This window comes from Callospermophilus lateralis, chromosome 2 (genome assembly GCF_048772815.1).
Source record: "Callospermophilus lateralis isolate mCalLat2 chromosome 2, mCalLat2.hap1, whole genome shotgun sequence".
NCBI lineage: Eukaryota > Metazoa > Chordata > Mammalia > Rodentia > Sciuridae > Callospermophilus > Callospermophilus lateralis.
Genome location: NC_135306.1, coordinates 146,443,461 through 146,456,740, shown reverse-complemented (window position 1 = coordinate 146,456,740; position 13,280 = coordinate 146,443,461). Strand labels below are relative to the sequence as shown.

The following is a 13,280-nucleotide window of genomic DNA, read 5'->3' as shown; positions in this document are numbered from 1 at the left end:
CTCTCAGGAACAGTGGCCAATAGAGTTGAAGGGGCGGGGCTTCTGGTGCAGACAGGCTGAAGGCTTGAGAGCTGGGGAACCCCTGATCCAGAACTACGGAGCTCCCCGAAGTGAAAGGTAAAGAAAGCACGGAGCGATCTCGGCAAGCAACTCTGAAAAGAGAGTCATTGCGTGAGTTTTGGAGGGAATCCGGCCACGAAATAGTGGGAGAAGTTGAGGAGAGAGAATAAGCGGAAAAAGAGAAGAATGTGGTTGGGAGGGGCTGTATTGTGGGAGGAGGTCCGGGAGAGCAAAGGTAGCAAGGTGTCATAATTATGGGTTGGGATGGAACCGTTGTAAGAAGTCTGTGAAAGTTTGCTGAGAGATATTGCTCTCTACCAGGGTATAAGAATCACCTTAGCTAGAAAAGCCATTCTGAGAGCTCTGCTGAGGGACCAATGCCTAAGGGGACGGGACTCTGTGGGGACCAGAGTAAGGAATTGGGCCCTGCTAGGCGATGAGTCGAAGGCCCCCCAGCCTCTACAGGGGAGTCAAAGTGCGAAGGCACGGGGCTCTGATGAGGTTATCAGGCGTTGAGGGACCAGGGTCTGAGGGGAAGAGGCCCTGTGGGACCTAGGGTCGGAGGATAGACTAGCATTCCACAAGAGAGAGAACGTGAAAGGTGATGGTAGAACAGCAAAAAGTTTGTTAGAAGACAGGATACCAGTGACGTTCGTCCACGAAGAATCCCAGAGAAAAAACACCAAGAATGTAAAATGGAATGTGAAAGTGCAGGAACTATATATAATACATCATGTTTAGGAGCCGGAGGTTTGGATTCAGCCAAACTTGAAACTTACCAGGACCACTTTCTGACATCCTGAAATTTCTTCATTTCTTAGAACTTAAGCAAAATGGGTGATAAAAGTACCTACATTTACAAGTTTACCAGGTAATTGACAGTAAAGTGATTAGCACGATGCCCTGGCATAGTTTAAGTATTTAAAAATATCCTCTGCTAGCCCAGCGCATGGCTATAATCCCAGAAACTGGGAAGACTGAAACAAGAGGATCTCAAGTTCGAGGCCAGACTTAGCCAGACCCTCAGCAACAAAAACTAAAAAGGAGTGGGCATGTGGCTCAGTGGCTAATCATCCCTGAATTCAATTCAATCCTGAGTTTTTTCCTCTCTCCTAAAACTATATATATAGTTTGGAAAATATATATAGTTTGTTTATATATACATAGTTTGTGTGTGTGTGAGAGAGAGTCGTTGTTGTTACCAAAGGAAGGTGTATAACTTGACTAAATTCAGCTCTATTTTGTCTACAACATATTACCTTAAGGCAAAATTTTCAGAGTGCATTTAAAACTTATGTAGCATCTACTTCCTAAACCTGAAATTTAAAGCAAGATACAACTCAAACCACATAAAATAGTAGAATCTGTGACTTAAAGGAATATAAAGAAATACATTGGCAAATTATTATTTCAAAACTATGGGAAATGGTTGCACAGTTAATTTTGTTCTGCATTTCCAGGTCAAAAAACAAAAGGAGGGGGAAGGAATAACCATAATTACATCATTTTCATTATCTAAAGAAAGAAATATTTAGTCAGACAGTACTCTTGTAATCCCGGTGGCTCAGGAGGCTGAGGCAGGAGGATTGGGAGTTCAAAGCCAGCCTCAGCAAAAGCAAGGCACTAAGCAACTAGGTGAGACCCTCTCTCTAAATAAAATACAAAATAAGGCTGGGGATGTGGTTCAGTGGCCAAGTGGCCCTGAGTTCAATGCCTGGTCTCCCCCCCCCAAAAAAAAAATAGAGACAAAGAGAGAGAGAAGAAAATCCATAAGAGAAGTTTATTACCTAAAATAATGATTCTTAATATATAAAACATATATATATATATATATATATATATATTAGTAATACATAAAACCTCTTCAAAGAAAAAAAAATCTTTTGAAACTGGGCACATATTTCTGAAATTTCCAATTTAAAAAATGCTGATGTAAGAAATTAAAATCTAAACAACCATGTGCAGATACTTAATGCTACTGAAGTATATATATTTATATACTTACAAGTAAGTATATAAACTTACTTAAATGGTAAGTTTTATGTTATATGTATATTTTACCACAATTAAAAGTTTAAAAAAACAAGAAAAAGCCTTACTTTCAGAAACTGGTTGTGAATTATAAGTGCTAAATATTGTTTTAAAGCAATTACTGAAGTGGAACACAAAATTAAAACATTTTGATAAACTCTCAAATTGAAAAGTATATTAGACCTGAGGATCTGAAGCCCCAGTTTAAGAAAAATCTGACTCAGAAACAGGTGTTTTGTGGAAAGATACCTCCAGAAAAACAAGAACAAACAAAAAACCCCTCATAATCATTACCTAATGTACCTTAAATAAAAGCCAGATACATAATATTGTAAAATTAAATAATTTTTTGTGAAGGAATTTCTGTGGAAAGAACTTTCCAACCAAAGAGAATATTTTAATTACATATCATTATATTAACCTTAACCAAATTTCTGCCTTTACTGTCAATACCTCCTCCCCTAAGTTTCTAAAAAAGAAAAGATTTATTACTATAGTTTTCTTTTCTCTCTGCTCACACTGTTATTCAAAGGGGAACTAATAAGTCTAGAGTTTCAACCTTTTCTAGTTCAAAGTAGCATGGGAACAAAGTCCTTGGGTGTCAGAAAGTATATACACCCAAAAGATAAGAGGTGTTTTACTATAAAACAAGGTTTAGGTCATGCCTTCACAAAGTCTGTTCTTGAAAAGGAAATAAAGAATATTCATCCATAATATTACCTACCATCTCTTACCTTTCTAGACTAAAAGAAATAGCGGGTTACAAAAGTCTAATTCCAATTTATGTAATTAAATAACTTATTTATATTTATCAAACTTGAATGTAAATCTAGAAAAAGTAGCTGCTTTTTAAATACAATATGTTGCTATCTCTATGAAAAGGCCTTTAAATAAGCATCAGATTACTCATCTTTATTTTTGAATAAGAAATTTGTTAAGATAGTTAAATTTCACACTCTTTTAAGGAAAAAAAATTCCACTTAAAATTAATGGTTATTCAAAAGACCAAAGTCAAAAACAACACAAACATTTATCCATGGAAAAGTTTATAAATTATGATATTCCTGTAATAGACTACTACACATACTGATACACACTGTTGACAAATACTATAACAAAGGTACATCTCCACAATTTGTTGAGTGAAAGAAGACAGAAAAGAGGTACCATACAATTCCATCAATGTGGAAGTCAAATTAATCTATGGAAATAGAAATTAAAATAGTGGTTTCCTTTGAGTTTGGAAGGGAATGTCTAGAAAGGGCACAAGGAAGACTTTGTAGATACCTTTTTATTTCAATTGGCAAGTTTGTCAAAATTCATTGAACTATAAACAATATCTGTACATCAAAGTAAATGTTGTTATGCCTCAATATTAAAACTGGTTTAGCAATATTAAAATGGTTTACCCCTATGTATTTCCAAATAGCATTAGTAGCCATCAACCTTTCATCAGAACAATTTATACATTTTTTTTTGTCTTTGGTTCTGAGGAATGAATTTGGAGTCTTATTTATATTAAACACACACTGTACCATTGAGCTGTACACCAAGCCCCAATTTATATGTATGTTATCTTTGCATTTGTTACATAATTTTTATTTACAGATACTGTAAGCTTGGTAAATTGTATATTGAGGTGATTAATTTCAGTTGTGGAGCCAGTTTGGGGAATTCCTAATTCATAGTGAACTAATTAGTTTAAAACTTACTTTCAAAAAAAAAAAAAAAGTTAAGTGTAGCCCTGTGAGGTGGCACATGCCTGTAATCCCAGCGGCTTGGGAGATAGAGGCAGGAGGATCGGGAGTTCAAAGCCAGCCTCAGCAATTTAGCGAAGCACTAAGCAACTCAGTAAGATCCTGTCTCTAATAAAATACAAAATAGGTCTGAGGATGTGGCTCAGTGGTCGAGAGCCCCTGAGTTCAATGCCTGGTACCCCCCCACAAAAAAAAAAAAAAAGTTAAAGAGTACGCTAGGGTTATAGCTCAGGGGTAGAGGGCTTGCTTAGCACATATGAGGCACTGGGTTCAATCCTTAGCACCACGTAAAAATAAATAAATAAAGGTATTGTGTCCAACTACAGCTAAAAATATATACATATTTTTTTAAAAAGTCTTTCCTTGAAGATAAAGACATACTGTAACAATTTTTGCTCCAGAGTTAGCAGACTACCAATACTTTTTACTAAGTACTTGCCAAATTCCACAATTGTTTGAACCACTTTCTTAAAATATGCATCTTTTATATATATATATATATATATATATATATATATATATATATGTATATGTATATGTATATGTAAACTGTTTCTGTTTCTCTGAAGAACCCTAATATAAGCACCTTTTAGTTGTTTAACTTACTAGCTGTCTTGGTCCTTTTTCTGTTGCTATAACAGAATATCTGTGACTGACTAATTTATAACAAGAAAGAGTTTATTTGGACTCATGGTTCTGGAAGTCCAAAAGTTTGGTAGTGGCAACTGCTTAGCACCTGGTGCAAGCTACATGATGCTCCATGCATGGTGAAAAAGTAGAAAAGGAATCCAGTGCCGGGCACTGTGGTATACATCTATAATCTCAGTGTCTCCAGAAGGCTGAGGCAGAAGGATCTCAAGTTCAAAGCCAACCTCAGCAATAGCAAGGTACTAAGCAACTCAGTGAGACCCTGTCTCTAAATAAAATACAATATATGGCTGGGGATGTGGCTTGTGGTCAAGTGCCCCTGAGTTCAATCCCTGGTACTCTCCCCCCAAAAAAGGAAGAGGAATCCAGCATTTGCTAAAAGAAAGGACGGGAACAAAGGAGCTGACTTTATTTTGTAGCAACCCACACTTAGAAGAACTTAACCATCTCACAACAAAGACTCCATCCATCTTAAAGGCCCTCCCTCCCAATACCTCTGTGTTGACAACCAGATTTCAATATGAATTTTAGCAGGGACAAACCACATTCAAACTATAAATACAATGATAGAATTTCCATTTAATTCTTAGTTGAAATGTCTCTTTATTAAGATTCTATATTCATTTAGTCATTGACATAATATATAAAAAATTCTTTATATATATATTATTTCCTTTATAATAGTTTCTTTGAAATCTTTACTAAACCACATATCTGATAACACTTAGATACAGTTTCAGTTGACTGAATATGGGTAACACTGCTTGGTTTCTTTGTGTATATTATAATTTTTTCTTAGAAATTGGACATTTTATTTTTTTTAATATTTTTGTTGTAGATGAGCACAATACTTTTATTTATTTTTATGTGGTGCTGAGGATCGAACCCAGTACCTCATAACTGTGAGGCAAGCTCTCTACCCTGAGCTACAACCCCAGCCCAGAAATTGGACATTTTAGAAATATTGTAGGAAGTCTTGAAAGTTGTTGTTATTTGTGTGTTCAGTCATGTGCCTAAGATACTAAATATCTTAGTCTGTTTTGTACTGCTACAACAAAATAACTGAGTCTGGATATTTATAACGAACACAAATTCATTTCACACAGTTCTGGAGGTTGTAAAATCCAAAATCAAGGGACCAGCACCTACAAGGATTTTCGTACTTCATCATCTTATGAGAGAAAGCACCACATTTAGAAGGGCAAAGAGAGGGCAAGAGGGAGAGAAATAAAATTGAGCCAAACTCATCTCTTTATATAGAACCTACCCTTGTGATAATAAACCCACTTCTCCAATAATGGCAATCCATGAGGACAAAAGCTAATCACTTCTTAAAGGTCCTAATCATAGCCAAATAGCTTATTTAAAAATCCCACCCCTTAATACTGCTACAATGGCAATTAAATTTCTATGATGGTTTTGAGAGAATGACATTCAAACCATAGCACAAAATCTGTGAATTTTATCTCCAATACTGTATATTGCCACTGAAATATCCATTCAGATTTTTTTTGTTGTTTGTATTTTTAAGCCTGGTTTTCCAGGAGTCTTTGTCATGTCTATATAACTTAGTGTTCAGCCGATCAGATTAGTTCAAGATTTTACTAAAACACCAAAAAAAAAAAAAAAAAAAAAAAAGCAGCCCAGCACCATGGCAGATTCCTGTAATCCTAGTGACTTGGGAGGCTGTTAGAGGATCACAAGTTTGAGCCCAGTCTGGGTAACTTAGTAAGACCCTGCCTCAAAATTAAAATTCAAAAAGGCAGGGATTGTAGCTCAGTAGTAAAGTAACCCTAGGTTCCTTCCCATTAAATGATTGATTGATTAATTAATTAATTAGTTCAACATCTTAAGCCAGTAAGACTTTCATGCTATGTTGATGGATCATTGTGTGTACTGGTGAGTTAATTAAAAATTCCACCTGTTTTCACCAGCCCTTTTGAATCTTCTTGCTTCTTCCCTGTGCATTTGATCAGGCTCCATCAACCTGGAATGTTGGAGTGAATTAGGCCTCCCTTTGATGTATAAGCTCATAGCTTCTGGTCACTTGGAATATGTGAAGAGTTTATAAAGTCCTCTGTGACTATGTCACCTCTGAGAAATTCTTAAATCCCTGCCCAGGCTTCCAGTCCATTTTCAACTGGTAATGATCCAAATCATGAAGCTTCCTTTGACAGTCAAGCAAGGCTGTTTGTTTTCAAACATTTCAATCTACTTAAACGTCAATGGCAACAGTACTAGAATAAGGGAATGGCCTTAGTACCAGACAAGAACAAAAACAAAACAAAACCTTGCTGTTCTTACCTGAATTTTAGTGGTTTTCATGAGCACTTTTTACTTATCTCACGGAATGGTTTTAGTTTTAATTCGAGAGTGGCAAATGGTTATTTGGGTGTTGTGGGTTTGGTTTTTGTTTTGTTTTTCAGCTATATAGCTTCTTGGGGGGGGACACATCTGCCTCTTCACTTCATCATGCTGAAGTAAATTTACACCTTTTAGTTTTATCTCTCAAAAATATGAGGGGGGCTGGGGTTGGCATCCAGCGGTAGAGCACTCACCTAGCACATGGGAGGCCCTGTGTTCTATCCTCAGCACCACATAAAAAAATAAATAAATAGGGGTATTATGTCCAACTACAACTAAAAAAAATATTTATATATATATCATGAGGATTCCCTTGTAATCTAAGAAGTAATTACAGTATCTGGTTTCTATGCTTGGATGATTTGATTCAGGATCCCAGCTCTTCAGCCTTATTGAGAAGAAGTGACAACCACATAAGAAATACTTCTTAAATCATAGAGAAGTCGGATTTACTATGTTTGTATTTTGGAGCTTTTTGAACTTTATAACTGACTTAGTATATTTTTCTTATAATTTCAGATTTAGCTCAGTTCCCTATGTCTTCACCTGAAATTTCTTCCCTTTCATGGGGGCAAATGAAAGTGCAAGGCTCTGCCATAACCTATAAGGATTGCAAAGTATGGCCAGGAGGCAGTCGGGCTTGGGATTGGAGAGAAACAGGAACTGAGGTAAGATATTAGTGTTTGATTGACACTACATGAGACCAAACAAGTGATTTCCAACCTTCTTACCCATATCAACCAAATGAAAATCACTCTTTGTTTCTCTTTCTCTTATAATACAGTTCATACCACTATGTTTACCTTTTTTGGGTGGGGGGCACTGGGAATTGAACCTGGGGACTAAATCAGTTATAAATTAAAGTGTACAATTCAAAAGACTTTTTATATATATATCACCATAACCATTAGCAATCAGTGCCCATTACTTCCTCCCTCCAATTCCTGGCAATGACTTACCTACTTTTTATTGTTATAGGTGTACTATTCTGAACATTTCATATAAATGGTATCATTCAATTCTCTTAGGTATATACGTAGGGGTAGAATTTCTAGATCATGTGGTAACTCTATATTTAACTTTTTGAGGAACTGCCAGAACACCTTCCAAAGATAGCTGTACCATTTTACATTTCTACCAGTAGTATATGAGGCCTCCAGTTTTTTCACACCCTCTTCACCACAGGTTTTTTTATTTTTTTTTAATAGCCATCTTATTGGGTGAACAGTGTTACCCCTGTGGTTTTGATTTGTATTTCCCTACTATTGCATTTCCTTTAATATTTTCAATGTGCCCTGCCAAAGTAGACCCTCCTTTCCATGAGCAGAAGTTGGGTGTAAGAATGGAGCCCCTACTCACCTGTGACAGCCTCACCAACAAAAAGCTGGAGGCAGGGTGAGAAACACTCAGATCTTGCTGGCCCCAGGAAAGCCTTCCAGCTGGATGCTGAGGGAGAAAGAGCCCTGTGTACTTGGCTGCAGCAGTCTATAGTAGAGTATCTTGATGAACAGGGAAAAGGTGGTGGGCAGGAGTAGAGGCAGCAATTTTGATTTAAGTACCACATATTCTTACTTTATTCCAAATGTCTCTGTCAGTTCAGGCTTCTATAACTATGTTGGCACAGACTGAAGCCCTAAACAATAAACATTTATTTCTCATAGTTCTGGAGTCTCAGAGTGTGAGATCAGGAAGCCAGCACAGCAGGGGTCTGGTGAGGGCTCTCATTCAGGTTTCAAATAGCTGACATCTCTTTGGATCCTCACATGATAGAAACAGAGTTAACTAGCTCCCCGGCTTTTTCTTTCTTTTTTCTTTCCCTTTTGTGTGCCTGTGTTTTGTTTTTTGCAGTACTGGGGATTGAACCCAGGGGTGTTGTGCCACTGAGCTATATCCATAACCCTTTTTATTTTTTAAAATTATTTTCAAAATATTTTATTAGTTGTTGGTGGACCTTTATTTATTTTTATGTGGTACTGAGAATCGAACCCAGTGCCTCACACATGCTAGACAAGCACTCTACCACTGAGTGACAACCCCAGCTCTTATTTTTTATTTTGAGACAGACTATCCCTAAATTATCCAGGCTGGCCTTGAACTTGCAGTCTTCCAGCATCATCCTCCCAAGTTGCTGGGGTTATAGGCATGTACCACCACTCAAAGTCTGGCTTCTTTTTCTTTCTTTTTTTTTTTTTTTTCCTCTTCTTTTTTTGCGGGGGTGAGAGCAGTACCAAAGATTGAACTCCTCAGGAGTACTCGATCACTGAGCCACATCACCACCTATTTTTGTATTTTATTTAGAGACAAGCTCTTACTGAGTTTTTTCACGCCCCACTGTTGCTGAAGTTGGTTTTGAACTCTTGATCTTCCTGCCTCAGTCTCCTGAGCTGCTGGGATTACAGGCATGCGCCACTGAACCTGGCTGGTTTATTTTTCTTATAAGGGCATGAATCACATTCATGAGGGAGCCACTGTCATGATTTAATCACCTCCTATTGGCCCCATCTCTATGATTTTGTAGAGATACACATTCAAATTTTCTTCCAGAAAATTTGTATAGATTTTTTTCTTGGATAGGTGTTTCTTCATTTGGTGTTTGTCCTTGGGGTCCTTTCTTTCTTTTCTTTTCTCTTCTTTTCTCTTTTTAAATGCTAACAGCCATCTTACAAGATAAGTTTTGGTTTCCTGTACTTGTACATTCTCTTACCCAAATTAACCCACCCCAGTTAGTGACCTATCCCATGGTACCATAACCCTAAGCCAATCCCAGAAGGACATGACCCCTTGACTCTGGAAATCCCCCATGGTGCCATCTAAGCCAATCCCATGCATTCCCCACCCACCTAGCTCTGACACAAGCATCCCCAGCCTATCTCATGGCACCACAACTACAGCTCCAAACCCTATCACACAAAAGCTAAACACTGGAACATCTCGGGGCCTCTCTCCATCTATGGAGAAATGTGCCTTTATTTGTCAGCTCTGACAAATAAACTCTTGTGTTTATCTCTGCCTGGTCTCCGTCTCATTTCTTAGCCGCCTGTCTCCCCATTCCTTGGTTTCCTTTCATTCTTGGTACCAGGGATTAAATCCAGGTACCAGCTCTATCACTGAGCTACATCCCCAGTACTTTTAAAAATTTTTTTATTTTGAGACACAGTCTTACTAAGTTGCTTAGGGCCTCACAAAGTTGCTAAGGCTACCCTCAAACTTGTGATCCTCCTACCTCAGTCTCCAAAGTTACTAGGATTATAAGTGTGCACCTTCATGCCCAACTGCTCTTAGAGTCATTTCTAGAGGCTTTGAATTATTGTGTTCTTCTTGTTGTCATTGTTATTGTGAGGCTTTTGGTCTTTATTTTGTTGACTTTAATAATTTTCACTTAGGAGTGGCTCAGGGGAGCTCCTCATGATGTAATGATGGATCTTTTCATTTTTTGAAGGAGTGTGTGTGTGTGTGTGTGTGTGTGTGTGCGCGCGCGCGCGCGCGCGCGTGCGCACATAGACTGGGAATGGAACCTAGGGCCTCACGTATGCATAGCTAATGCTATTCCATTAAACCACACCCCATGCCAGATAATTTTTTATTATATGGAAATCTTGATTGGCATTCATTTTCATTCAGCACTTTGATATGTCATTCCACTGATTTTTAGGCTCATTGGTTTCTAATAAGAAATCAACTGCCGATATAATCGAAAATCCCTTGGACTTAAAGGGTCACTTTGTTCTTCTTGCTCTCAAAACTCTTGTTTTTTAGCCAGGCACAGTGGCACACGCTTATAATCCCTGCAGCTTAGGAAGCTGAGGCAGGAGGATTGCAAGTTCCAAGTCAGCCTCAGCAAAAGCGAGATGCCAAGCAACTCAGTGAGACCTTGTCTCTAAATAAAATACAGAATAGGGATGGGGATGTGGCTAATAGCCAAGTGCCTCTGAGTTCAATCCCTAGTACAAAAAAAAAAAAAAAAAAAGTCTGTTTTTAGCCTTCAGTAATCTATGATATGTCAAAGTCTGGATCTCTTTGGGTTTATCATACTTGAAATTTATTAAGTTCATGGATAGGTAGATTATTATTTTCATGAAATTTAGGAAGTTTTCAGCTATTATTTCTTCACATAATCTTTTGCCCCTTTTCTCTATCCTGTGACTCCCATTATATTAGTGTGCTTTATAGTGTCCTACAGCACTCTGAGGCTCTGTTCATTACCTTCATTCTTTTTTTCTTCCTTTTGCTTCATACTTAATCATCTTGACTTACTTTTAGTTTTCATGATCTTATCTGTTATTGAGCCACCTGAGTGAGATTTATTTTAGTTATTGTACTTTTCAAATGTAAAGTTGGTTATTTTTATTTCATTTATGTATTCATTTGGTCATAAATACATACATAATATACTGTAGATTGATCCCAGGGGTGCTTTACCACTGTATTACATTCACAGTCCTTTTTATTCTTTATTTTGAGACAGGGTCTAAGTTGCTGAGGCTGGCACTAAACTTTTAATCCTCCTGCCTCAGGCTTCTAAGTCACTGGGATTACAGGCATATGCCACCATGCTCAGTGAGTTTGGTTATTTTTCTTCATGGATGTTCTACTTTATATACTTTGGGTGTGGCTTCCTTTAGTTCTTTTTACATATTTAAAATGGGGGATTTGGGAGGCTGGGTTGAGGCTCAGTGGTAGAGCACTTGCCTGACATGTGTGAGGCATTGGGTTCGATCATCAGCACCACATAAAAATAAATAAATAAAATAAAGGTATAAAAAATACAATGACATTATAAAAAATAAAATAGGGGAATTGGGCTAGGGATATAGCTCAGTAGTAAAGAGAGAGCTGACCTCTTGTGTATGAGGGCTAGTGTTTGATCTTCAGCACTGCAATAAATAAAAATAAAAATAAAAATAAATAAAATATGACAAAATAAAATATTTGATTTATAGTTTTTATCTAGGTAAAGCCAACATCTGGGCTTCCTTGGGCATATTTTCTATTAACTGCTTTTTCCCCTTCTGTGGACCTGCCATTACTTTTTCTTCCTTTCTCTTTCTCACTCCCTTACTCCCTCCCTCCCTTCCTTCCTTCATATTTCTTGTAGTTATTTCTTTGTGAGAACTGGCCATTTTATATAACATAATGTGGCAACTCTGGAAATCAACTCCCTATCTCCTTCCTGGGTTTTGTTGCTGTTTGTGGTTATTTGTTCTGATCTCATTCCGTAAAGGCTGTATTCTTTGTCATGTGTAGCTGCTGAAGTTAGCTCAGTCACCTTAATGAAGAGGTAACGTTATGACAGTGGTTTCCTCACACACCTGGAGCTTACCACTTTCTTTTCTCATTATTTCTTCTTGTAATTCAAATCTTTGAGATGACTTTCTTTCTTTTTGAATCAATATTCTTCAGAAATTCAGAGATCTCTCAGTGATCTCTGTCAATTTTTGCCTAAAAGGTCTAATATTTTAATTCTAATTTTCATTGGTATTCCAAGTTGGCAAGATTTTTTTCAGCAGATTGTGGGAATCCTGAATGGTCTAACTATACCTTTCTTTGAGATCTTGCCAACAGCGATTTGGAGTTGCGTCTTCTAAGCATCCTCTATTACTCTTTTTTTTGGGCAGTGAGGGGAGTAGGTACCCTCTTGTAGCACTTAACCACTGAGCCACATTTCTGGCTCTTTTTAATATTTTATTTAGAGATAGGGACTTGCTAACTTGCTTAGGGCCTTGCTAAATTGCTGAGGCTAGCTTTGAACTTGTGATCCTCCTGCCTTAGCCTCCTCAGTCACTGAGCTTATAGGTATACGCCACTGCTTCAGGCTGGTATCACTTTAATTTCTTGGCTGAGGGTGTCCTAGATCTGGTTGATAATGTAAATTTTTTAAAAATGCCTATTTTTTAGTTATAGGTGGACACAATATCTTTATTTTATTTTTATGTGGTGCTGAAGATCAAACCCAGGGCCTCATACATGGTAAGCAAGTGCTCTATCTCTGAGCCGCAACCCCACCCCTGAAAATGTAATTGTGAGCCCTTAACTGCTGTGTAGACAGGTTTGTGGTTATAAGTTTTCAGGTAAGACTCTGACATCTCCCACCTCCACCCCACACCTCCCTACTCCCATCTTCCCCTAGATCCCAGGCAGAACCAGACAGCTTTTTTGTCTTTTTTCTTTGCTAATGGGTAGATTTGGAGGATCAATCCTTTCACTGGAGACAGACTTATGCAGGCTATTTTGAGAGGGATAGCTGGGTCTAATGGTGGTTCCATTCCCAGATTTCCAAGGAATCTCCATACTGCTTTCCATTTTGGCTATACCAACTTGCAGTCCCACCAGCAGTGTATGAGTGTACTTTTTTCCCCACATCCTCTCAAATACTTATTGTTGTTTGTCTTCATAATAGCTGCCATGCTGACTGGAGTGAAA

At 37.7% G+C, this 13,280-nt stretch overlaps 1 protein-coding gene across 2 annotated transcripts in view; it reads left to right on the top strand.

Annotated features, from left to right (window-relative positions):
- The first annotated feature begins 32 nt into the window (after positions 1-32).
- Aamdc (adipogenesis associated Mth938 domain containing) overlaps positions 33-13,280 on the top strand; it is a 28,611-nt gene continuing 15,363 nt past the window's right edge. Inside the window, exons 1-2 of one of the 2 annotated variants that reach the window (XM_076843938.1) lie at positions 33-117; positions 7,380-7,528. In XM_076843938.1, coding sequence (XP_076700053.1) covers positions 7,397-7,528 — 132 coding nt within the window. In that variant the 5' untranslated portion in view covers positions 33-117; positions 7,380-7,396. Of the gene's footprint in view, positions 172-7,379; positions 7,529-13,280 lie in introns of both variants that reach the window. The other variant, XM_076843937.1, reaches the window with a different exon arrangement.